This window comes from Sminthopsis crassicaudata, chromosome 6 (genome assembly GCF_048593235.1).
Source record: "Sminthopsis crassicaudata isolate SCR6 chromosome 6, ASM4859323v1, whole genome shotgun sequence".
Lineage (NCBI taxonomy): Eukaryota > Metazoa > Chordata > Mammalia > Dasyuromorphia > Dasyuridae > Sminthopsis > Sminthopsis crassicaudata.
In genome coordinates, this window is record NC_133622.1 from 257,543,239 (window position 1) to 257,568,707 (window position 25,469).

The 25,469-nt window shown below is 54.7% G+C and overlaps 2 protein-coding genes and 2 non-coding genes across 4 annotated transcripts; 2 read left to right on the forward strand and 2 right to left on the reverse strand.

Moving 5' to 3' along the window:
- Positions 1-1,328: 1,328 nt before the first annotated feature.
- Positions 1,329-2,186, forward strand: LOC141547614 (myeloid-associated differentiation marker-like). The gene has a single exon (XM_074276000.1). The coding sequence runs from the start codon at positions 1,329-1,331 to the stop codon at positions 2,184-2,186; it is 858 nt and encodes a 285-aa protein (XP_074132101.1).
- A 9,233-nt stretch (positions 2,187-11,419) lies between these two features.
- On the reverse strand, positions 11,420-12,361 carry LOC141547615 (olfactory receptor 12D1-like). Its single transcript, XM_074276001.1, has one exon. It carries the CDS (start codon positions 12,359-12,361, stop codon positions 11,420-11,422), a length of 942 nt encoding a protein of 313 aa, XP_074132102.1.
- Positions 12,362-24,097: 11,736 nt separating this feature from the next.
- Positions 24,098-24,170, reverse strand: TRNAR-ACG (transfer RNA arginine (anticodon ACG)). Its single transcript has one exon. It is a non-coding gene; the product is annotated as a tRNA-Arg (tRNA).
- Positions 24,171-24,871: 701 nt separating this feature from the next.
- On the forward strand, positions 24,872-24,982 carry TRNAL-CAA (transfer RNA leucine (anticodon CAA)). The gene is made up of 2 exons: positions 24,872-24,909; positions 24,937-24,982. It is a non-coding gene; the product is annotated as a tRNA-Leu (tRNA).
- The last annotated feature ends 487 nt before the right edge of the window (positions 24,983-25,469 follow it).

The following is a 25,469-nucleotide window of genomic DNA, read 5'->3' on the forward strand; positions in this document are numbered from 1 at the left end:
TTATTTTTATGTGGATTTACATAGTCATCCTTTGGCAGTTAGATATGGCTCTGAACAAGCAAATTAATTTAGGGAGTATTGTTTATTATATTGGCTCAGTCAAAAAATATATATAAAGCAAGCTCTACACGGGTAAAAGTAATTATCAGAGGAAAGGCACTAGGATCAAGTGGGGGAGGGGAGGATTTGGAGAAAGCTTCCACTAAAAGAAGGAAAATGAAAGAAGGGAAATCAAGAGGCAGAATGGAGGAGGCGGCCATTCCAGGGTTATAGGGGGCGGCCAGAGAGAAAGCCCAGAGCCCAGAGATGGAGAATCTTGTTTGTGGATCATCCAGGAGGCCCAGAGAGACAGAGAGGGAGACAGAAAGAGACACAGAGACAGAGATACAGAGACACAAAGAGAGACGGAGAGAAAGGAGTGGGGGACCAGAAGGGGGAGGGGTATAGGGAAGGATCCCCATAGAGAGCATCCTTTGGGGATTGAACTCTGGCAGAGGCATGGAGAGAGTGGCCTGGTGTCCTCGCTGCGTCAGGGACCCTGTCCAGGGTCGTCACACCTGCTGGCTATTGTCCAGGGACTCTCACCGCCAGAAGCCCAGAAGCGTGACAAGGTTAGGCCCCCGGCATTGAAGCCCCTGGCGGGGTCTTCCTCACTGCTGACCACCAAAAGCCGAGGAGTGGGGAGGGAAGGCAGCGTGGATGGAGGGCTGGAGCCGGAATCGGAGAGTGTCAACCTAAAGCGCTGGAGGGAGGCCCAGCCTTCCCCTCCCTCCCACAGCCCTGTGCTCCTAGGTCAAGGGGAACGAGGTCTGCAGGGAGAGCAGGAAGGAGGCGGCTCTCCGAGCTCCCTGCCCCGGAAGGAGTTCCCCTGGCACTCACCACGCTCCCTCCACCTGCCCAGGAAGCAAGATGGCACAGAGGGGGAGCCAGAGCAAAGACCAAAGGCGAATTGGAGGGTGGGCCGTTAATGCCTCTGTCAATGATTACCCGGGCCTGGTGCCCGCTGGCCATCCCTCCTGTACCCCTCCCCGCCAGCTCCCCTGCCAGGGACTCCCTCCCTTTGAAGGTCCCTCCAGAAGGGGCCACTCCGAGGAGGAGGGAAGCTCCCCGGGACTGAGCGCATGTGGGACTGACCACCCCTGGGAGGGCCCTAGGTCAGAAACCCCAACCCCAAGGCTTCTTCCCCCTCTTCCAGGGTAAGTTATTTGCCCGGCCCCACCCTCCCACACCTGGGCTCTGCCCGAGATAGCGCACGTCCTCCTGGACCGTCCCTTTGTCCTGTGTGTGGCTGACTCTGCCCGAAGCAGCTGCGGGAGGGAGGCCTGGCCATGCCGCGGCCCACGCTGGTGCCCCGGGCCCTCGTCTCCCTGGGGGGCCTGCTCCGGCTGCTGCAGGTGATCCTGAGCTGCGCCGCCTTCGGCCTGGCAGCCTCGGGCCACCGCCCGGACGCCCCTTTCGGGGCGTGGTGTCTGTGCTCCTGGGGCCTCTGCGGCCTGTTGTCTCTGGCCGTCCTGGGGCTGGAGCTCCTGGGCCTGGGCCCCCAACTGCCCCTGTCCTGGGAGGACTTCACGGCCACCGTGGCCCTGCTGGGCACCTTGCTGACCTTCACCGCCTCCATCATGTATCCCAGTGTCTTTGTGCCAAGAGGACTAGAGGGCTGGCGCTACCAGGCCACGGCCACGGCCACGGCCCTGTCCTGCCTGTGCTTCGTGACCTACACGGCGGAGGTGGGGCTGACCAGGGCCAGGCCGGGCCAGCTCCGGGGCTTCCTGTCCACCACACCCGGCTTGCTGAAGGTGCTGGAGGCCTTCGTGGCCAGCGTGATCCTGGCCCTGGTGGACGTGGGCCACATGTACGCCAACAGCGCGGGGCTCCAGTGGTGCATGGCCGTGTTCTGCGTCTGCTTTGTGGTCTCCGTGCTCGTCATAGGGCTCAGCGTAGGGCGGCTGCTGGACGCCGCGCCCTGGCCCGCGGACCGCGCCCTGCTGGCCCTGACCGGCCTGGCCGCGCTCCTCTACCTCTCGGCCGCGGTCACGTGGCCCATCTTCGCGTTCGCGCCCGCCCCCCCAAAGGATCAGTTCGGCCCTGCGGTGGGAGCCACCGTCCTCACCTGGGTCAACCTCGGGGCCTACGCTGCCGACCTGGTCGTCTCCAGCCGCATGGTGTTCTTCGCGGGGCCCCCATAGCCCGGGCTGCTGCACGCCCTGCCCGGGACGCCCCGGCACTGAGGCTTGGGGACCCCCGGCGCTGCCCCCGCTCTGCCTCTGCTCTCTGGGGGTGGATGGGAAGGGCGGCATTTCAGGACATCGCCTTTGGGGAGCACAGGGATATGGGGAGGCCGAGGTGGGTGAGGGGGCTGGGGGCGAGCGGATGATCCGGACCCAGGGAGGGGGAGCAGGGCTAGGGCAGTCACGCAGGGTGCCCTCCTGCAGGTGACTCATGGCAGGGCAGCCTTGAAGGAGAAGAGAACTGTCCAAGGTGGGGGGGGGGGGGGCGGTTGCTGGGCTGACTTGGTGCAGAGGCTGCCATTTCTTACTCCATTCCCGGCTGCCCCCGCAACGGGCCGGGTCTCAAAGCCAGCCGATTGTGCGGCCCTGGGCCCGTCCAGACTGCCTGGCGAGGCTAAAGTCTGAGGAGCTTGGAGGTTCTGTGGAAACGCTGGCCGGCCCCGTCCCGCCTAAGCGCCCGCTCCCCATCCTGATGCCAGCCCCTCTGTGCCCGGGAACCCCGTCCCGAAAGTCAAGCCCCCGTTCTCAGGCCTGGGGGCGGCTGGGCTCGCAAGCGTTTCTCCCGCTTTGAAATTAAACTTTCGTTTGATTTCTGTCTCCGGCCTGCTTTGTGTGGCTCCGGCCATCCTCAGGTTAGCCGTTGGTTGCGATCCGGTTGGCAAGACACATCTGGGTCAAATGTACCTGAGCTTAATTCAGCCAATGGGGAAGGAATATGCAGGCTGGTCTTTGAGGGACCCAGAGAGACGACTGCCTGTGATGGGAAAGTGGTTGCAGGAATCCCAGGGGGAGCAGAAGGGTCACTTGCAGGGCCGAAGTCTCACCTGGGAGTCAGAAAGACCCGAATTCAAGTTCTGCCCGACCCACCGGACCCCTATCAAGTCCCAGAGCTTCGTAGCCCAGGCCCCTGTTCCTTGCTAGTCTGCACCAGTGGAGGGAGGCTTGGACCCACACCAGTCACATATGCCTGGGCGGGCAGTGGCTCGGTCCTCAGACCTCAACCCATTACCATTGGACAAACATCGGTGCTGTGCTGAGGGAGGGGCATGTGGTCTATCAAAGGGGGATTTGAATGTTGTAAAAAGGGGCACGAACTTGATCCAGCGGGCAGTGGGGAGCCAAAGATTATGTAAGAGTGGTGGAGTTAGAGGGGTACGTTAGGAAGATGTCCGACTCTTTTGTGGAGGAGGAAGGGGGGCAGTGTGGATAAGAGGGAGTGTGGAAACACTGGCTCTCCTTACCCTTGCTTCGAGGCCATTGCCTTCTCGGTCTCCCTGGAGGTTCAGTCTGTCCTGGGACAGTTCTAGAAGAGGGCCTCTAGCGGCTCAAGGCAAGGCTCGGTACACGGCGACTTGGCCGGAGGCTTTTCTGTTTCCAAATCTCGGGTCTCAATGGCTGGTCTGGGGACAGGGCGGCAGCAGGAGGAGCAGAGGCAGCAGAGGCCATGGGGGGATGGGCTGTGAGGGTGGGACTGGGGGGTAGCATCAGCTCGGGGAGGGAAGAGGCAGTGAGAGAAAGAGGAGAGAGATTATTCTAAAAAAGTTGGGGCGAGCAGCTCCAGGAGCAGGAACAGATGACCGTCATCCATCAATGGGTAGCCCGTGACCATCGATGTTCCGGGGGCTGGAGGCTGATGGAGAGCCTGGAGCGAGGGCCCGAGACATGGGAGCCAGACCCAGAAGTCTGTGAGGGTCAGGCACATTTCACGGGGTTTGAGTGTGGTCAGCAGCGCAGAGACTGGGCTCTCTTAAAGGGCAGAATGGCAGCTCTCCCCAGGTCAGCACAAGCTGGTGATTTAAAAAAACCAGGTGGGAGCACAGATGCAAGCAGACCTCATAAACAGAAGGTGGGGCAAAGAAAGTTTCTCAAAGTGAGCAAAAAACAGCGTCCTCTTTTTCCAGACCAGGGGAGGCTCTTGGGATGCCATTCCCCTCTGCGTCTTAAATCTCCATAGCCCCTTAGGTAGCCCCTGGGGAAGTGGGGAGAAGCGAGGGGAAGGATTCCCTTGGCTGGTGAAGAAGCCCCCAGGACTCCTTTTCTTCCACTCAGAGCCTTGGAGAATTTCCCAAGGACACTGAGAAGGGCCCAAGGGGAGGACTTGCACCCAGATGTTGCTGGTTTTGAGGCTCCTTCTTCAGCCATTTTATATGATTATTGACTGACTAGGGATTGCCGAGTGTGGGAGGACTCAGAGACACTGTGAGACTTAGGCCCTAAGGAAGCTGCAGGGGGAGAAAGAAAGGGAGCAATAGGGGGAAATAAGATGACTACAAGTACCAAAGACCTCAGGAAGGACAAAATTCAGGCTTCGTTTCAATTTGTTACTCATTTATCTTTTGATCTATTCATTCATTCACTAATTTATTTTATTTTTCCTGAGGCTGGGGTTAAGTGACTTGCCCAGGGTCACACAGCCAGGAAGTGTTAAGTGTCTCAGACCAAACTTGAACTCGGGTCCTCCTGAATTCAGGGCTGGTGCTCTATCCACTGCGCCACCTCGCTGCTCCTTGCTAGTTTATTTTAACTCTAAGACTTTGAACATAGACAAATCAGCAGGGAAAACAGGAATAATAGAAGAAAATATGTCTCCAGATCTAATGAATGAGTTCAGGCATCTATGAATTGATGCTGAAAAACACAGGAAAATGATCTAACACCTGAGGGGACAGCGGACCCTGTGAAATGAGAGGAGAACATGACTCCTGAGTGGTTTAAAAGGGAAATGAGAAGTAGAAAAGCAGAGCTGATATCCTGAGCAGCAAAAATAATGAGCAGAATAGAAGCACTTGCCGGGGCACTGGGGTGCCAGGAGCAAAGGGGTGTCCTCACTGAGGTTGGACACGCTCCAAAAGCTGGTTCTGTCCAGTTAGACCTGTGCCCAGTCAGATTGTGCCCTGCCACACCTTCCCACCACTAAAAGCTCAGGGCTCCCGAGCAGTTTAAAAGAGAAATAAACCTTCTAAAAGCAAAGCTTATGTCCTGAGCAGCAAAAAAACGAGCAGACGCACAAAGACAACCAAAGGATCAGAGATCGCCACACAAAACATGACAGGATGAAAACTCTTAAGGAAGGAAAAATAGAAGAGAGCTTCCCTGAATGTCTGGACATAGAAAATGAAATGACAATCCAAAGATTTCAATCACCTTCAGGCAAAAACAGAAGACTGCAGACTCGAGACACGGAATGGTTAAATTTGACAATTCTATTCAGGAACAAGTTGGGCAAGCCATGAGGACCAAACCTTCGAATAAAAAGAGAAAGACATCAGAATAACCTAAGATTATTCTGTACCCACTAGGAAAAAGAATAAGGGACTGAAGAGCACCAGAGCTCAGGGTGCAACCCAGGAGAACCTATCCTGCAAATCTGAGCTTAACCATAAAGACCAGAAGATGAACATCCAGTAATAAAGAGTAATTTGAGATGTTTTACAAGAAAAGCAGATGCAGTCATTTGCCTCCCAAACAACAGAAACCCAAGAGAGAGAATAAACTCAGCAGCCAAGAAGACTGACAGTCGACTAAGAATGATAGGCTAGTAAGAAGATTCTCTCTAAATGTCCACAAGAAGATGGGGTGGGGGGATGGGAGGTGGGCAGAAATGGGGCAGAGGTGCCACAAAAAAGAGGCGAGGGGGAGGGCGCTAAGGACAGACTCGGCGACCCCTTGGCCACCGGCGAAGTTCTCTTTGGTAGACTACATTGCCATGGGAGAGTTCATGAAAGAAAAGAGGAACAGGAGGTAGAGAAGAGGGATGCACCAGGGTCAAATCATGGGTTAGCAGGGAGGGGGGTGTCTGTGGTCTCAAAAAGAGAAGCGCCTACAGGGAAGTGAGGAAGGAGGAGGGGGCAAGACTTTTTTATTTTTTGAAGGGGGAAGGAAGGACACCTTGAGGGGGATTCCCACTGGTGGATGCTCCTAAGGGTGAAGGGAGATAAGGACCTTACACTGAATGAGGTCTGGGGTATTTGATGCTTGAAAATTCTACTTGTCCTGGGAGCCGGGAGGGAGTAGGAACCCGCAGGGCAATGGAGTGGAGAGCATTTAGGGTGAAGTTAACCCTAACCCCGGGAGGAGATTTCCGGGCAAATGGAGAAAAGATGGTGAAAACTAGAGGGTTTAGATGTGGGATAGGCTGCACAAGCAGGGACGTGGCGCAGTGAGAGGGGGCTCCGTGGTTAGAGAGCTGGGAGTGAAAGCAGAAACATCCCCCTTCCTGAGTTCACATCTGGCTTCAGATGCTGACTAGCCATGTGACCCTAGGCAGGTCACTTCCTCCTGTTTGCCTCAGTTCTTCATCTATAAAAGGAGTGATGGAAACAGAGAGAAGGAAGTGGCCAACTTCTCTGGAATCTTTGTCAAGAAAACCCCAGCTGAGGTCACAGAGAGTCAGACGTGACTGAAATAAAAGTCCAATAACAGCGGAAAAGGAAGAAAGGAAAGCCAAATATCAAGCGAGGAGAGGGCTTTGGGGGTGAGGGAAAGAGAACCAGTGAGAGCAGAGTCACCTTAAAGAAAACCTGAAGTAACTGAAGAAAAAGAATGCTTTGTTTCCATCAGCAGAGGGAACTTGCCACAGAAAAGCTTCTGCACATACACTGTAACAAACACGCATTCAAACATGTAAGAGAAGAAGGGAAACAGTCAAATGGAAAACAATCTTTGTGTCAAGTTTCTCTGATACAGTTTCTCTGTATATCTGAGATATACAACTTATATCTATGTAGCTTTATGTGTGTACACACACACACACACACACACACCCATTCCCTAAGAGATAGTCAACAGATATGAACAGTTCTCAAAAGGACAACAAAGTATACAAAGTTCTCACAACCACATGGGGAAACCCTGTTTTATTACTTTAGATTTAACTAATTCTAAGCATTTCTGTCTAGAGAGAGGGGCCTCCAGGGGTGGGTGGTTGCTCTATGTCTTTGAACAGTCTCCTACCCTCGCTACTTTAGAGTTACTATTTACAATCTTCTCTATCAGCACCGTTCCCCAGGCTAGGCTGCACAAGTGTTTTGAGTTTAGATAGCAATCTCAGAACAATGAACTTTTTAAGTTGATAGGCCCGTAAGACCAATATTCTCTGACACTACTGAATCTGTCCAGGGCCACTTGTCATCCAAGGACTATTTCTTCTTGAGCGGAGATCCTCCTAAGCCTGCAGCAGTTTTCCTGCTTGCTGATTGGGAATTTTCCATTTCCCCCTACCTCGGATCTGTCTCTAATGGTGGAGGGCCCCCCACAAGTCAGTCAAAGGCATGAACTCATATTTTTCTCAAGAGTCACCTGTTCCAAGAATGTTGTCAGAGTTGCTTTGACTCTTTCCCCTTTCTTCCGGCCAACACCCATCAGATGGCAGATGATGTCCTCAGCTGTCAGACTCACAATTTCATCTCCAATCCTGGGGGTGCGACTACCCATCTTGGGGCACATATTCTTTCACCTAAGATCAGATAGCAGGGAGCCAGTCCTAGCTCATGCTCAGGCTTGCTTAGGCAGGACATGGATTTTAGCTGCCATGAGCTAATGGTAACATGTGGCAAGGTTCTAGGAATGGGCAAGCTGCCCTTCCCTTGATCCTTTTGAGAAGCATCTCAAAACAGTGACCATGATGCAAAACCAGAAAGAAAAGGACCACAGAGGGGGGGGGGGCGCGAATGACCCCTTTAAAATAAGCACCGAGTTCACAGCTTTGCTGCTTAGGGGACAATACGGGATTATCTCCTCAGTGGTCTGTCAGACACAACTTGGCTCCCGGCTCCCCTTGTGCTTTGCACACATCTCGTTATACACTTGGGGTGCCTTTTTGGTCTCATTTCCCTCTCCTCATTAGCTCCTGTAGTAATACTTTCACCTCAGTCTTCTGCAGAGAGATCTTAGTGGTCTGGGAGTGTCCCAAGGAGTCAGGGAGTTAATGCTATCAGCTAGATCTGCCTTTCCATTGCTCTTCCTCCAACTGTTAATTGCCAGTCAGTCATTAACTCTCTGGCCCCACTGAACCAATCGATGAACACTGGTAGCTTTTCCAAAACCAGAGCAAGAACAGAAATATTAGTGTTTCCAAGGGCATCCTCACCCCTCCACTGCCTCAGCCCCTGGGGAGAGGAGAGGAGGTTCAGACATCATTCGTTTCCTAAAAGTCTTGGTCTTACCAAGCTCACACCTAGATGCACCATGACTGCTGCATGAGTCTGAGTCTGAGCTACTCTTGGGCTGGGTCCCAGATCATTCCTTGAGGTCTTGAAGCTAGCTATACTGGCTGACTGTGAAGTCTAGCTTCTGCCCTAAGCCCTCATGGAGCTCACTCTCCCAACCTTATTAGCAGGCTAAATGGTTATAGAATGTCCAAACACATCCCAAAACAGGGAATTATATTTTGTCACACTTCTCCTGAAGCAAGTTTCCCAGCCTCTTCCATTTCCATGGGTCGCCCCCACCCATTTTATTCCTTACACCTTTGAATTCACATCTTTCAAGAAGCCCTTATTGGGGAATTCCTTCAGTTGTTGGCGCAATCATCTCTTCAAACTGTTTGGTGTTTATTTTGTGAAAATCACTCATTTACTTCTCTGTGTACACTTCTTTCTCCCATTCTAATTCCTTGAGTGTGCGGATGATTTTGTTTGTCATTTATTCCCAGTGCCTAATACAGTGCCTGGCAAATGGTAAGTCCTTGATTGATTTTTGAGTGGAAAAAATGAAGTGAATCAGAATGTTGTAGACATGGCAAGCACAAGATGATACCACAAATTTAAATTCGTTATATTTTAATGTACAAGAAATGACTGATTAGTGGTGTGGGCCTGATGAACATTAGCTCTTTGTATGTTCTCTGATTATCAGTTTGCTGAAGCAAAGTTCAAAGTCAATACCAAATTAAAAAAAAAAAAGAGATGAGATAGTATATAGATAAGGTAAATGTAACCAGACCTATTTAAACAAGCTGACACCCCAAAGTGGGAAATGGATAAATGAATTGTTATAGACACAGACTATTAACATTTCCTAAGGAGTGCCAAAGAACGTCAATCAATTGCCACAATAGGCAAAAACAGCTCAAAAACTACTTCAGCCTGCAAATGCTTGATTTCCTTGCCAAGTGCAGAGACATGGTATTTAAGAGCCGACCTGGAATATAGGATTTTGTATAATCTTACCAAGGAAGATGGTGATGGAAGAATGTGAACAGCATCACTTCATTAAACTGAGAAGCTATGGAAGGGGAAAAGGGAGGTATTTATAAAAAGTCTGATGAGAAATCTGAGCAAACCAGTTATCCCAAGGATATATATTTGGATGAAACTAAAAAGAGGATAGCATGAAGATAAAAAATGAAATATGTCTATAAGAAGTGGTTTTCATCATCAATGGTAGTGGAATCACACCATTTGGATGTGTCACATGAGGAAGAAGAAATGGTGCTATCCTTAACAAAATGGGAAGAGCAGCAGAGTCCAATCAAATGCCCATCCACAGTACTTTGGTCAGTAGTGTCAACCGTGAAAAGTTGGAATGATCCTTTCTCAAAGAAGAGCAACAAATGTTTGGAAAGAAACATCTTTCACCTTATCATTTAATACTTTCACCTTATCACCACAACTATTGATATACTTTTACAAAATTGTTTATGAGATGACTTTACAAATTTATTAAGGGTATCCTTGATGAATGTGTGGGAAGGCAACAGGCAGTTTTTCGCAAGATTCTACAATCATCTCTTTACAGTCACACAGTGGGCAAGTGCAAGAATAGACAAGGTCCCTAAGTATGCTTATTATGTTGATTATCAAAATAATTTGCCTTGAAAGTAGTCCTTCAGCGGGCTGCCTCACATGCAAGTATCAAAGTGTAGTGAGAGTCCCTGTGGGATGTGACAGTGGAGATAACTTTGGCAAAGGAACTTTGGATTCTGAGTATCAAGGGAAGGCTATAACAGGAAGAAATATTCTTGTGAATAGTTGGGTTATTGGGGGAATTATTTTGAGCTTTTCATGGCTTCAGCTTTTTAAGTTGAATTTCTCCTTGACCTAAATGGGCTCCCTGATTTAAAGTTCTTCTGAACCAAAGGTCCAAGTACTTAATGTAACATTTGAACCTGGGAAAGGACCAGATGCACTAAGACCAGCTAGTTCAGGCTGTCCTGGATTGAAGGAGAGTGGGAGATTGATTAGCCCGGTAGAAAAAACATTAACAAGGCTCAAGAGGTGGTTGTAATTTTAAAATTTTCTGTCTAGTTCCCTTTAATGAGACCAAGGGGAGGTGGCCCCAAGGGTCTCAGTTCTTTCCTTAGCTGATGGGGCTCCCAGGAAAAGGAGCCCTCATGGGGCATGTGCTGTGACAAGGGACCTTGTTAGCCAGGCTAGACTAGAGTTGGGTCGAAGTTTCCATTCCCTTTCCAAAGGGGGTCACGTTTCTTCCTGAGACTCTAAGCTAACGTTTTTCACATCCATCCTTCATGTCCCAAGACTCTTCATTCCTTTCCATTCAGCTGAGGCTCAGAGAAGGATTTGAGAGCACTCCATCTTCTCCCTCTCGGTTAGTTCATTCAGTTAGCGGGCCAGCGGAGACTGTAGTCTGGTGCCCCAAATGTTAAAGAGGCCAAGGGAGGTAGAAGGACCAGCCCAAGGTCACAAAGTTCATTTGTAATCATAATTCCCACAAAATTTCTTGGCAGAGAGGGGGGGAGGGGTGTGTGTGGCCATTTCTCCAATGCATTTCACAGATGAGGAAACTGAGGCAAACCAGGTCCAGAGTCACACGGCTGGTGTCTGCCCTGCATCTAGCTGTGGATTACGGTCCGGGCTTCTGGGTCCGCGGCCCTGTGCTGGCCCTGGGAGCCCAAGACAGAGACTTGCCTGATAGAGGAGTTAAGATAGGAACACAAAAAACCGGCGGCGGGTGGCGCGTCTTGGGAAAGGGCAGGAAGAGCTGTGGGGGCTCCGAGGGGAACGTGCACAGAGAATCAGGGGGAGCGAACAAAGACACTCAGGCAACCCCATGGTACTGAAGGGCCCGGGGGTCCCGGGGGGGGGGGGAGAGATCAGCCTGTGCTTAGTGCTGGATGGGACCCTCTCTGCGCGGGCCCGGGCCGCAGTCTGCCCCTTCAGGACCCCGGGGGCCTCGTCCGGCCATCTGGTCGACCTGCTCGCTCTGGCTCCCGCCGCGCCTGGCGCTGCCCCTCAGTCCCCCCGGCTCCCCAGCCTGCGGCCCACAGCCCGGCGGATGGCGGCCTTCACCTCTTTGTTCCGCAGCGTGTAGATGAGCGGGTTGAGCAGCGGCGTGACCGCGGTGTAGAGCACGGCCACCACGCGGTCCTGGGACAGGGTGTGGCGCGAGCGCGGGCGCAGGTACATGAAGCCGGCGCAGCCGTAGTGCAGGACCACCACGGTCAGGTGCGCGGCGCACGTGGAGAAGGCCTTGCGCCGGCCCTCGGGGGAGCGGATGCGCAGCACGGCCGAGACGATGAGCACGTAGGAGAGCGACGTCAGGGAGAAGCAGCCCAGCACCAGGAAGCCGGTGACGGCGAAGAGCAGGAGCTCGTGCGTGCGGACGTCGGAGCAGGCCAGCTTCAGCAGGGGCGCGATGTCGCAGAAGAAGTGCTGCACGCGCCGGGCCCGGCAGAAGACCACCCGGCTCATCATGAGCACGTGCAGCAGCGAGTGCGAGAAGCCCACGGCCCACAGGAGGCCGGTGAGCGCCAGGCACACGCGCCGCGTCATCAGCAGCGGGTACCGCAGCGGGCTGAAGATGGCGAGGTAGCGATCGAAGCCCATGAGCGTGAGCAGCATGGCCTCCGTGCTGCCCAGGAAGTGGAAGAAGAACATCTGCGCCAGGCAGCCCCCGCGGGACACGGCCGCCCGCGCCAGGAAGCCGGCGAACATCTTGGGCACGGTGGTGGACGAGTAGAAGATGTCGATGAAAGAGAGGATGCTGATGAAGAAGTACATGGGCGTGTGCAGCGCCGGCTCCGTCCAGACCACCAGCATGATGCCCGCATTGCCCACCACGTTGGCCACGTAGATGAGCAGGAAGAGCACGAACAGCCAGTTCTGCAGCTGCGCCGAGTCCGAGAGCCCCAGGAGGAAGAACTCGGTCCCCAGCGTCTCGTTGCGCTCCTCCATCTCCCTGAGCCCGGAGGCGATTCTGTGAGGTTGGAAAGATGGCAACACAAGGGGTCCGGCTCCGGCGCCCCAGCTCTGCCCTTCTCGATGATCCTCGGGTCTCTCCCAGCTCTCCTCCCACCCTTCCCTTCAATGATCCTCGGGGTCTCTCCCAGCTCTCCTCCCACCCTTCCCTTCAATGATCCTCGGGGTCTCTCCCAGCTCTCCTCCCACCCTTCCCTTCAATGATCCTCGGGGTCTCTCCCAGCTCTCCTCCCACCCTTCCCTTCAATGATCCTCGGGGTCTCTCCCAGCTCTCCTCCCACCCTTCCCTTCAATGATCCTCGGGGTCTCTCCCAGCTCTCCTCCCACTCTTCCCTTCAATGATCCTCGGGGTCTCTCCCAGCTCTCCTCCCACCCTTCCCTTCAATGATCCTTGGGGTCTCTCCCAGCTCTCCTCCCACCCTTCCCTTCAATGATCCTCGGGGTCTCTCCCAGCTCTCCTCCCACCCTTCCCTTCAATGATCCTCGGGGTCTCTCCCAGCTCTCCTCCCACCCTTCCCTTCAATGATCCTCAGGGTCTCTCCCAGCTCTCCTCCCACCCCTCACTTCAGTCATCTTCAGGTCTCTCCCAGCTCTCCTCCCACCCTTCCCTTCAATGATCCTCAGGGTCTCTCCCAGCTCTCCTCCCACCCTTCCCTTCAATGATCCTCGGGGTCTCTCCCAGCTCTCCTCCCACCCTTCTCTATGATCCTCGGGGTCTCTCCCAGCTCTCCTCCCACCCTTCCCTTCAATGATCCTCGGGTCTCTCCCAGCTCTCCTCCCACCCTTCCCTTCAATGATCCTCGGGTCTCTCCCAGCTCTCCTCCCACCCCTCACTTCAGTCATGCTCAGGGTCTCTCCCAGCTCTCCTCCCACCCCTCACTTCAGTCATGCTCGGGGTCTCTCCCAGCTCTCCTCCCACCCCTCACTTCAGTCATCCTCGGGGTCTCTCCCAGCTCTCCTCCCACCCTTCCCTTCAATGATCCTCGGGGTCTCTCCCAGCTCTCCTCCCACCCTTCCCTTCAATGATCCTCGGGGTCTCTCCCAGCTCTCCTCCCACCCTTCCCTTCAATGATCCTCGGGGTCTCTCCCAGCTCTCCTCCCACCCCTCACTTCAGTCATCTTCAGGTCTCTCCCAGCTCTCCTCCCACCCTTCCCTTCAATGATCCTCGGGGTCTCTCCCAGCTCTCCTCCCACCCTTCTCTATGATCCTCGGGGTCTCTCCCAGCTCTCCTCCCACCCTTCCCTTCAATGATCCTCGGGTCTCTCCCAGCTCTCCTCCCACCCCTCACTTCAGTCATGCTCAGGGTCTCTCCCAGCTCTCCTCCCACCCCTCACTTCAGTCATGCTCGGGGTCTCTCCCAGCTCTCCTCCCACCCCTCACTTCAGTCATGCTCGGGGTCTCTCCCAGCTCTCCTCCCACCCCTCACTTCAGTCATGCTCGGGGTCTCTCCCAGCTCTCCTCCCACCCCTCACTTCAGTCATCCTCGGGGTCTCTCCCAGCTCTCCTCCCACCCCTCACTTCAGTCATGCTCGGGGTCTCTCCCAGCTCTCCTCCCACCCCTCACTTCAGTCATCCTCGGGGTCTCTCCCAGCTCTCCTCCCACCCTTCCCTTCAATGATCCTCGGGGTCTCTCCCAGCTCTCCTCCCACCCTTCCCTTCAATGATCCTCGGGGTCTCTCCCAGCTCTCCTCCCACCCTTCCCTTCAATGATCCTCAGGTCTCTCCCAGCTCTCCTCCCACCCTTCCCTTCAATGATCCTCAGGGTCTCTCCCAGCTCTCCTCCCACCCTTCCCTTCAATGATCCTCGGGGTCTCTCCCAGCTCTCCTCCCACCCTTCTCTATGATCCTCGGGGTCTCTCCCAGCTCTCCTCCCACCCTTCCCTTCAATGATCCTCGGGTCTCTCCCAGCTCTCCTCCCACCCCTCACTTCAGTCATGCTCGGGGTCTCTCCCAGCTCTCCTCCCACCCTTCCCTTCAATGATCCTCGGGGTCTCTCCCAGCTCTCCTCCCACCCTTCCCTTCAATGATCCTCGGGGTCTCTCCCAGCTCTCCTCCCACCCTTCCCTTCAATGATCCTCGGGGTCTCTCCCAGCTCTCCTCCCACCCTTCCCTTCAATGATCCTCGGGGTCTCTCCCAGCTCTCCTCCCACCCTTCCCTTCAATGATCCTTGCGGTCTCTCCCAGCTCTCCTCCCACCCTTCACTTCAGTCATGCTCGGGGTCTCTCCCAGCTCTCCTCCCACCCCTCACTTCAGTCATGCTCGGGGTCTCTCCCAGCTCTCCTCCCACCCCTCACTTCAGTCATCCTCGGGGTCTCTCCCAGCTCTCCTCCCACCCTTCCCTTCAATGATCCTCAGGGTCTCTCCCAGCTCTCCTCCCACCCTTCCCTTCAATGATCCTCGGGGTCTCTCCCAGCTCTCCTCCCACCCTTCCCTTCAATGATCCTCGGGGTCTCTCCCAGCTCTCCTCCCACCCTTCCCTTCAATGATCCTCAGGGTCTCTCCCAGCTCTCCTCCCACCCCTCACTTCAGTCATCTTCAGGTCTCTCCCAGCTCTCCTCCCACCCTTCCCTTCAATGATCCTCAGGGTCTCTCCCAGCTCTCCTCCCACCCTTCCCTTCAATGATCCTCGGGGTCTCTCCCAGCTCTCCTCCCACCCTTCTCTATGATCCTCGGGGTCTCTCCCAGCTCTCCTCCCACCCTTCCCTTCAATGATCCTCGGGTCTCTCCCAGCTCTCCTCCCACCCCTCACTTCAGTCATGCTCAGGGTCTCTCCCAGCTCTCCTCCCACCCCTCACTTCAGTCATGCTCGGGGTCTCTCCCAGCTCTCCTCCCACCCCTCACTTCAGTCATGCTCGGGGTCTCTCCCAGCTCTCCTCCCACCCCTCACTTCAGTCATGCTCGGGGTCTCTCCCAGCTCTCCTCCCACCCCTCACTTCAGTCATCCTCGGGGTCTCTCCCAGCTCTCCTCCCACCCTTCCCTTCAATGATCCTCGGGGTCTCTCCCAGCTCTCCTCCCACCCTTCCCTTCAATGATCCTCGGGGTCTCTCCCAGCTCTCCTCCCACCCCTCACTTCAGTCATCTTCAGGTCTCTCCCAGCTCTCCTCCCACCCTTCCCTTCAATGATCCTCGGGGTCTCTCCCAGCTCTCCTCCCACCCCTCACTTCAGTCATCTTCAGGTCTCTCCCAGCTCTCCTCCCACCCTTCCCTTCAATGATCCTCAGGGTCTCTCCCAGCTCTCCTCCCACCCTTCCCTTCAATGATCCTCGGGGTCTCTCCCAGCTCTCCTCCCACCCTTCTCTATGATCCTCGGGGTCTCTCCCAGCTCTCCTCCCACCCTTCCCTTCAATGATCCTCGGGGTCTCTCCCAGCTCTCCTCCCACCCTTCTCTATGATCCTCGGGGTCTCTCCCAGCTCTCCTCCCACCCTTCCCTTCAATGATCCTCGGGTCTCTCCCAGCTCTCCTCCCACCCCTCACTTCAGTCATGCTCAGGGTCTCTCCCAGCTCTCCTCCCACCCCTCACTTCAGTCATGCTCGGGGTCTCTCCCAGCTCTCCTCCCACCCCTCACTTCAGTCATGCTCGGGGTCTCTCCCAGCTCTCCTCCCACCCCTCACTTCAGTCATCCTCGGGGTCTCTCCCAGCTCTCCTCCCACCCTTCCCTTCAATGATCCTCAGGGTCTCTCCCAGCTCTCCTCCCACCCTTCTCTATGATCCTCGGGGTCTCTCCCAGCTCTCCTCCCACCCTTCCCTTCAATGATCCTCGGGGTCTCTCCCAGCTCTCCTCCCACCCTTCCCTTCAATGATCCTCGGGGTCTCTCCCAGCTCTCCTCCCACCCTTCCCTTCAATGATCCTCGGGGTCTCTCCCAGCTCTCCTCCCACCCTTCCCTTCAATGATCCTCGGGGTCTCTCCCAGCTCTCCTCCCACCCTTCCCTTCTTTGAGTCACTCTCTTGCTATAATGGATATGACCTCCTAACCTTCCCCCACAAAGCCTTGCCCCATCTTTATTTTAAGCTGCCTACTGAGAATCTCACCTTTTCCTGAAAATTCCCTGATTTGTCTGAAATAGCAGTGATTATTCCCTTTGAGAGTTTCCCTCACTTTGTGCAAGGGAAACCAGTCAACTACACTGGGTACAGACACTGTTCCACCATTGTGAGCAGCCTATCCCACGAAAGTCCCCCCTCTCATCTTTAAGGGGAAGTATTTGCTGAAGCAGATTTCTATCCCTTCTATCTCTTAGTCCTATTCATCATTACTAAGAGAGCTCAAACTCAGGCTGATAACTTACTATTGATTTATCTCCTTTTCAAGTGCGTGACACTGTCCAAAATGTGTAATCAGGTTAAGATCCCCATTAGACAAGACCTAAGGATCCAAAGGCCTGAAAAATCTCAGCGAACCCAGGAAAGTGAGATTTCCTAGAGACAAAGGTAAAATCTCAGACTGGAGTTAAAAAATCCATCTCCAAACCCCAAACAGGAGAGATTTGGGTAGAAAGAAGTTTGCTTGAGATAGATCTGGGAGTCTTTGGGTTTGGCACGTTTGGGATGAGATAGCCAGGAAGGGAAGGGGATCTTGGGTTGCCTTGATAGAGCTCTTGCTTTTGGGCAAAGGAAGGGAGGAAAGACAGGTTCTTTAGCCTCCCTCGATCCCAGTCAAACCGTATGTGATGTGTTCATTTCTGGGGACGGCAGTTTGGGAAGGGCTTAGCCCAATGGAAACTGAAGGACTTTGAATCCATGTCCTGTGAGTGACAGGAACTGGGGTATTTAGCCCAGAGAAAGGGCGAGTCAAGAAAGTGTAATGGCTGCCTTCAAGTCCTTGAAAGGTATGTTGTAGAAGAGAGTGTTTGGTTAGGCCCCTTGGCCGAGAGCTGCAAGGCGGCCAATCTCTGACCCAGCGAGCTTCCCCAGGGCAGCATGACCTGCCTCTAAAGGCTGGGGTTCCCTTTCATATTAGAGCAGGGAGGGAAAGAGGCTTCTTCAGTGGGGGATGCAGGTAAAGGATGGATCAGCTCGTTCCACAGACAGAATAGGAAGGGCTCTCAGAAATCACCAATTTCCCCCAGACCCAAGGAAGGTCTGATTTCCCATCTCCCTTACAAGGGCCATCCCATTCTCTGAGGAAACCTCCAGCAAGCCGAAAGGCGGCACATTCTGCGCTGGGATACCTTGAAGGAGCAGAAGTGTGCTACTTGGAAACGTCTCCCTGTTCCTGCCAAATCATTCCTCTGGGGCCAAGCAGAAGGATTCTGATCTTTCCTCCTTGAGACAGGCCCCCGACATCCGCGTCTCCCATGAATCGTCCCTTCCTTAGGCCAAATACTCCAATAGAAACGCGTCATAAACTTGAATCCCTTCACCCTCTGGGTACTCTCTGGCTTCTCACTGTCCTGTTCAAAAAGTAATGGCCAGGAGCTGCTAGAATTTCCTGGTTGTATCTGAACAGGAGAGGAAAAGTAGGAAATCCTTCCTACCCCTTCCCCGCCGGACACAGCATTGAGCAGCCCTGTGATGTATCGTAAGGAAGGACGGTCTCCAGTTAGGCATCCGCCACTGGCCCAGAAGATGCGTAGCAGTGGCTGATCTGTGGTAGCAGAGTAAGCTTCCTCTTTACCCGTGAAATAAAAAATGCATTTGCTCTCTTGGGTTCTGTGTCATACTGATGATTTGTATTGAGCTTGTGGGTCCCTAAGATCCTCAAGTCTTTTTCACCTCAACCGTTAACCATGCTTCAACTGCCTTGTATTTGTGAAACGGATTTTTTGGACCCAAGGGTAAATACTCTTTACCTTTATTCCATTGAATTTAATCTTGGTGTAAGGAAATGTTTCCTGAGTTAGAGTAACAGAAGATAGGTGGAGGAGGAGGGAGAGATTGTCTTGGGAGGTAGAGGGTCCTTCCTTCCTTGTGGCTTGGTCATTTTCCATCTCGTCTTATTCTTGATGACTCCATTCAGGGTTTTCTTGGCTAAGATACTGGAGGACATTGCCATGTCCTTCTCCAGCTCATTTAACAGATGAGCAAACTGAGGCAAACAGGGTGAAATGACTGGTCCAGAATCATGCAGCTAAGAAGCATCTGTCTCAAGAAGAGGAGTCTTCCTGACTTCAGGACTATGTGTACTATTCCCCCCCGCCCCCATAGCTACCCTCCTTCCTCTGGACAGCTTGGAGGTTCAGGAGTCCTCTCGCCTATGGGAAGCCTTCCCTGTTCTCTCCCTAGTCCTCCTCGAATTTGGTTTTAAAGGATGTGTGTGTGTGTGATATGGTGTGATGGGGCTTCCCCTCAGGGCCAGCAGAGAGCCCTCCCTTGGAGGACGTGAGTACCCAGGAGGGGCTGGGCTGAAAGACAGCCCTGAGCTTTAACCCTACCTCTGCCCCATGGGCACCATAGGGTGGCCCGGCTGGGCTTCTGGGGAGGAATATGCTGGGTACACCTCTACACACAACGAGCCTTTGGATGCAGAGAGATGGCTGTCCACGGGGACAAAAGGATGAGCTCCCCTGGAGAGCCGAAGGGCACGTTGTCACTGTGTCTGACCTCTCCCCTCTCGGAACTTCCCTCTGTCTCTGTCTCGTGTCCCCCTGGACATTTCCCATGACAGGCGATGTGCTCTGTTCCCACTTTTCTTAGAATACAGGCGGGCTCAGGGGCCTCTTTCCACTAGGAGCTTCCCTGGGCTCCCCAACTGTTGGTCTGCTCCCATCTCAATACCTGAATGCACCTTGCACCCTCTTCCCTTCTGTCTCTGAGACCATCTGGCTCCTTTCACAGAGTCTTATACATCTCAGGTATTTAATTGACATTTATTGTAAAGGACTGAACTGTCCCCTCGCCTCCTCAGGAACCCCCCCCCCCCCCCCCGGGCCTTGGATTCATGTATGATCTCTGCCACTTCCGGCAGCTCTTGACATCCCAGCACCTTCCCTAGTTCTTTGAGGAAAAGGGTCGTGTGCCGAGGACGGTGCTGGGCTCCAGGCGTGCCTCAGGACCCAGCCAGCCCTTGTCCGTTCTAGATCTCAGCCTGAGACCTATGCCAAGGACCAGGAGGGACGTGATCACAAGGAGCTCCTCAAAGGACCAGATCCCTTCTCTTCAGGGACAGAGGTTGCTGAGAAGTGTTGGGAGCCAGTCCCACTGTCCCGAGGTACACCTGCCAGTCCTGGGGGCTTGTGGGTAGCTGGCACAGCTCCATTTTACAGGCACAGAAACTAAGGTTTCAAGAAAGGGCCAACCTGCCTAAGGTTGTCCAGTAAAGTGAATGAAAGTCATCTTACAGCGCTTCCATTCTGAGCGTTGTTCAAGGGCAGACTCTCAGCTAAGAGAGACCACGGGCCCTGGTGAGGATTCCCCCCCAATTCTCAGCTCCATGGCTCTGTGCTCCGGTGCTGGGAACCTAGGTCCCTAACCTCTTGCTCTAAAGACCATTAGGGAAAGAAAGAGCTCGGTGAATGAACCCTGGAGACAAAAGGGTCTCAAAAGCTTCTTGTATAGAAGAAGAAACTGAAGTCCCCATGTGTCACCTGGAGAGTTCGGGTAAAGCTTTCTGGTGTGTTCTACAGAACCGAGTGTTAGTGGCTGCAGGTGAAGCCGGGCTCTTCAGTCTGCAGGGGAGAGCCCCATCTCTGCCCCCCATCCCTGGGAGGACTAGGGCACTTCTCCCCGGTCTAAGCTTCTCCATAAGTACAGTGAGACCTGGGGCTTTGAGGGAACAAATCGGCTGGACCAGGACTTACCTATTTCTATCTGATCATCTGTGTGGATCCAGGGCTGGAAACGCAGGGCCAGAAGATGGAGCTTCCTTTCATCTCCTCACCCTGAGCTCTGAGGACCCCCAGACTGGGGTTCTGGATGGGGGCATATGAAGGAGGAGTTGCCTGGGGGAAGGAGATCCGGGATTCCCCTGGGAAAGTGGGGTGCTTGTTTACCAGAGGAAAAACTTCTAGGGAGCTATTCTCTGTGGAGTCTGCTCCAGTGGAGAGAGGGGACAATTAGGCTCCCTGGAAAGTCCCAGACGCCATTTCTCCAGGGAAGCCTCCCCAATGAGCCCCTGGGTATTAGAGGAGCATCTGCCAAATCATCAGGCTCTCAGATGGGCAAGGACAACCCTGCTCCCCTGTCACGGGAGGTGATACGTGGTGCAACTGAGCTTCCATTTCCAACTCCTGACTCTAAGCTTCATTTTGCCACAAGGTCACAGGCCTTTGCCAGACCTTTCACTTGTGCTCACTGACTCACCTAGTGGGATGGGGGTGGCTGGGGGGTGATCGGGACACAGTGCTTCCTGCACATGCTCAGACACTTTACGCCTTGGTGAGACTGGGGTGGTGAACCCCATGCTGGGGGCTGGCTAGAAGCTGAGAAATCCCCAACAGATCTTTGCAGAATCCCCTAACATGGGGAACTGGAAACCCTACAAAGTTTTCTCTCCCACTGGAGCCTAACTAGGACCGGCTTCTACAACCCTGCCCCCAAGGGGTCATCCCACTTCCCTTGAATTCCAGTGGCAGGGACCTCGTGCTTCCACTTAGCTTCTGGGGTCAGGAAGGTCTCCCTTCCCGACCAGCCATTGCTCCTAGGACTGAAGACAAGGCCCTGACTGTATCTGAGGTTAGACATCCCTCCCCAGCCCATGGCAGCGTCCTGTCCCCTTACCCACATAGTTGCTGCCTTTAGCATGTGCCCTGATCCATTGCTCTTCTCCCAAACATGACCCTAAGAGCAGAGGACCCTCCCCCCATGTGATGTGAGCAGAGTACAGATAGGTCATCTGCCTGTTCTCTCCTTTGCAAATGAAGAAACTGAGTCCGAGAGAGAAAGAGAGAGAGAGAGAGAGAGAGAGAGAGAGAGAGAGAGAGAGAGAGACAGAGAGAGACAGAGAGACAGAGAGAGAGACAGAGAGAGACAGAGAGAGAGAGAGAGAGAGAGAGAGACAGAGAGAGACAGAGACAGAGAGACAGAGACAGAGACAGAGACAGAGAGACAGAGAGAGAGAGAGAGAGAGAGAGAGAGAGAGAGAGAGAGAGAGAGAGAGAGAGAGAGAGAGAGAGAGAGAGAGAGAGACAGCGCCAAGGAGCCGGTGTGGTTGTGAGCCCAAGCTCACCCATCATCCTTTGCCTTGGGCACTCCATTATGTAGGGTCTGTTTGTTTAAGCAATTTTTAAAAATGTTGCTTCTGTGATTCTTGAAACAATTTAAATGCCACTTTTTTATTATTAAATTTATAATTATAACTTTTTTTTGACAGTACATATGCATAGGTAATTTTTTACAACATTATCCCTTGTACTCAGTTCTGTTCTGAATTTTCCCCTCCTCCCCCTCCCCTAGATGGCAGGCAGTCCCATACATGTTAAATGTTATAGTATATCCTAGATACAATATATGTGTGCAGAACTGAAGTTCTTGTTGCACAGGAAGAATTGGATTCAGAAGTAAAAATAACCTGGGTAGAAAGACAGTAGTGCAAACAGTTCACACTCACTTCCCAGTGTTCCTTCTCTGGGTGTAGCTGATTCTGTCCATCATTGATCAGCTGGAAGTGAGTTGGATCTTCTTTATGTTGAAGATTTCCACTTCCATCAGAATACATCTTTATACAGTATTGAAGTGTACAGTGATCTCCTGGTTCTGTTCATTTCATTCAGCATCAGTTGATTTAAGTCTCTCCAAGCCTCTCTGTATTCCTCCTGCTGGTCATTTCTTACAGAACAATAATATTCCATAACCTTCATATACCACAATTTACCCAACCATTCTCCAACTGATGGACATCCGTTCATCTTCCAATTTCTGGCCACTACAAAGAGGGCTGCCACATACAGGTCCCCTTTTCTTCTTTAGTATTTCCTTGGGATATAAGCCCAGTAGCAGCACTGCTGGGTCAAAGGGGATGCACAGTTTTGTGAAGGTCCGGGCTAGCTCCTCTGAAGGGCCCATAATCAGCCAGAATCAGGATAAGCAAGTTTTTGGCCAAAATGTAATGTTCCGATTGTCTCTCAGTTGTAATCCTTCTCTGGGAGGAGGTTTCTTTTCTATATGATCTTTTCCTCTGCGAGCAGGTTTCTTGGGAAGCTTCTGGAGCCTCCAGCCAGAGCGAAGGTAGAATCTCGAATCCTCTTCTTCCCTTCCAAAAGTGGGGGATTGCTGGATTTGCGAATCCACGAGCTGTCTTCTCCTTGACCCACTCCAGAATGCGGTCCAAACTCAAAGTCCCAGTCTAGGCTGCTTGTTAGGATTACAAGGTGCTAACTCAGTTGTCTAAACGATTCTCTAGCTCAGAATTCACCCCTTTGGTTCACACCTTGAAAAGGAGCCAGTTCCTTGGTTGAAGGAGTTCCCACAAGCCCATTCTCTGGGAGATTAAAAGAGGAGGGCCGTCGGCCAGCAAGCAGTCATTGAGTGGGGCCGGCAGTCTGGACTGAGAGAAAGAGAAGACGTCCCGTGGTTTCGCAAGTGCAGCAATCCCACACTTTTGGAGGGGACGGCTCCAAAAGCTTCCCAAGAAACCTGCTCACAGAGGAACAAATTATACAGAAAAGAGACCTCCTCCCAGAGGAGGATTCTCATCCAGAGGTGCTCTCCAGGCTCAATGTTGCCTCTTTTTATCCTCCCAGAGAACGGGCTCATGGCGCTTGTGGGAACTCCTACAGCCAATGAACTTGCTCCTTTTAAAGGAGTCTAAAGGTGTAAACCCCCTTTAAAGGGTTATTCCTTCAAGGTGAAAACTCCCTCAAAGGTTTGAACTAAAGGTGTGAATTCTGCCTAGAGAATTGTTAAGGGCCAACTGGGCACTTCGTCAGCACCTCTCCGGGTTTGAGAACTTTTGGGCCCACATTGCTCTCCACAACGGCTGGCCCCGTTCTCAAGGCCACCAACGGCGCACCAGGGTCCCAGTTTCCCCCCAGCCCCTCCAACGTTCGTCATTGTAAAAGTCGGAGTAACTGCTCCCTGAGACGCCGGTCCTCTCCCCACGGAGCGCTGTCCGGCTGGGACGCTGCCCTTCTGGACTGCGTTGCTGAGCCAAGTGCAGGACGCCATTTATCCCTGCTCAATTCCGCCTTCAGAGAACTGAGCCACGGTCCTGGTCTCTCCAATCTCTGTGCACACAGACGCAGTCTCCGCTCCTTCGGGCGGGGACAGCGGTCGAGACCCCGGGGGGAGGCAAGCTCGTCGTCCTTCCAGAGCCCGGGGGCTGCGCTTTCACCCGCAGGGCTCTCGCCCAGACCGCGAGGCTCCTTCCCAGAAGAGCGGTTCGGCGCCCTGGTCCTGGGCGGACCGCGGGCTCGGAGGTCACCGCCAGCCGGGTAGTCGCCCTCTGGCTTTGGGAATCATTTCCGGCGGACTCATGAGAATGTGGGGGGCAAGGCTGGGGGCAGGAGGCTTTCTCCTAGTGTCTGAAAGGCTTTCCCTGGAAGGCGGGATGAAGACAAATGCTCTTTACTTCTTCTCCCATCTTCCCAGTCCCGCTAGAAGCAGGAGAAGGGGAGGCGGGAGCAGGAAGGCACGTGGCCCCGCCCCCTCTCTCCGAGCACACGGAGCGGCGATTTCGTCCCGGCCGCTCTCTGGGCGAAGTCCGCGAGGCCGGGGGCGCCCGGGGGGCCCAGGCCCGGCGGGGAGCAGGAGCTCCGGCAGAGCGGCACCGAGGGGCGGCTTTCCCTCCGAAGGAATAGACTAACACCTTTAAAAGGGGAGCTCCGCGCGGCCGAGCCAGCCAGGAGTCGAACCTGGAATCTCCTGATCCGTAGTCAGACGCGTTCTCCATTGCGCCACTGGCCCCGCACGGCGTCCGCTCTGCGCCGGGGGCTCCTGGCCCTGCGCTCCGGCCTTCGGGCTCAGCGCTCCGCGGCCCCGCCTCAGACCCCGCCTCAGACCCCGCCTCAGACCCCGCCTCAGACCCCCGCACCCGGGCCCTGCGCCCGGCCCGAGCTCTGGTCCCGCTCTCGGGCTCTAGGGGCCGGTTCCGGACCAAGGCAGGATCCCCGCAGGGATGGGCCCCGCGCGCCCTCCCTCGGAGCGCAGCCCGAACCGGCTCGTGCCCCGGGCCCAGGCTCCCCGAGGGACTCCCCAGCAACGCGCCGCCCTGCAGCCCCCCAAGCCCCGCCAGCTGCGGGGCCCGGCTAGAGGAGGCACCAGGGCCCGCCAGGTCACCCCGCCACCCCCTCGACCCCAGAGCAGGGAGGGGCGCGGGGGCCGTGGCTGCCCCCGTTCTGCTCCTCGTCCCATTCAGAAAGTCCTCCTCACGCCGCAGAATAGAAACTGCTTCCTGCAACCCCCGCCTGCTGACGTGGCACACAGTAGGCGCCTAATAAGTACTGGGGGTTGGGGAAGAGGGACCCCCCGCGGGAGACGGCCAGCGGCGGCTTGGGACGTGGATGGCGCCGGGAGCCGAGGCGGCGCAGGGTCGGGGAAGGAGAAGGGAGGCGCGCTCCCGCTGCCTGCATCTAGAAGGAGACGCTGGGAGGAGCGGAGCAGCAGCTGTCAGGATGGCCGAGGGGTCTAAGGCGCCAGACTCAAGCGAGAGCTTGCTTCGCGCGGCGGAGTGTTCTGGTCTCCGTATGGAGGCGTGGGTTCGAATCCCACTCCTGACAGGTTGTGTTTTTGGCCCGGATGGGAGCGGGACATCAGCCCTCCTCTCCGGTACCCCCCCCACCTGCCTGTCCCGCCCGTCCGGACCCTCCGGTCCGCGGTCCTCCTGCGCGTGCCCCGCAGCGCGCTCCCCGGTCCCTGAGGCGGCTTCTCCCTGCCCGCCCCCGGCCCATGCGCACCCCCCTCCTCTGGGGGCACTGCGGCCCTCCTCCTTCCCCTCCCCCGTTTCGGCCCCCCCAGCCTCAATTCCCGTCGGTCCTCAGAAGCGTTTTCTAATGCGGGTGCCTGATGGGACCCTCGGGCCCGCTTCCCGTGGGCTCCCGAGTCTCGGCTCCAGGTGGCGCTGGAGGTCCAGCTCGTGGGGAGGGGGAGGGGGAGGGGCTGGAGCGGGGCGGAGCGCGCGCGGGCACCGTGGAAGAGTGCGGCGGCTCCGCGCCCGAGGTAGGCTCTCGTCTCTAAAGGACGGTGCTTCTGCTCCATTTCCTGCCA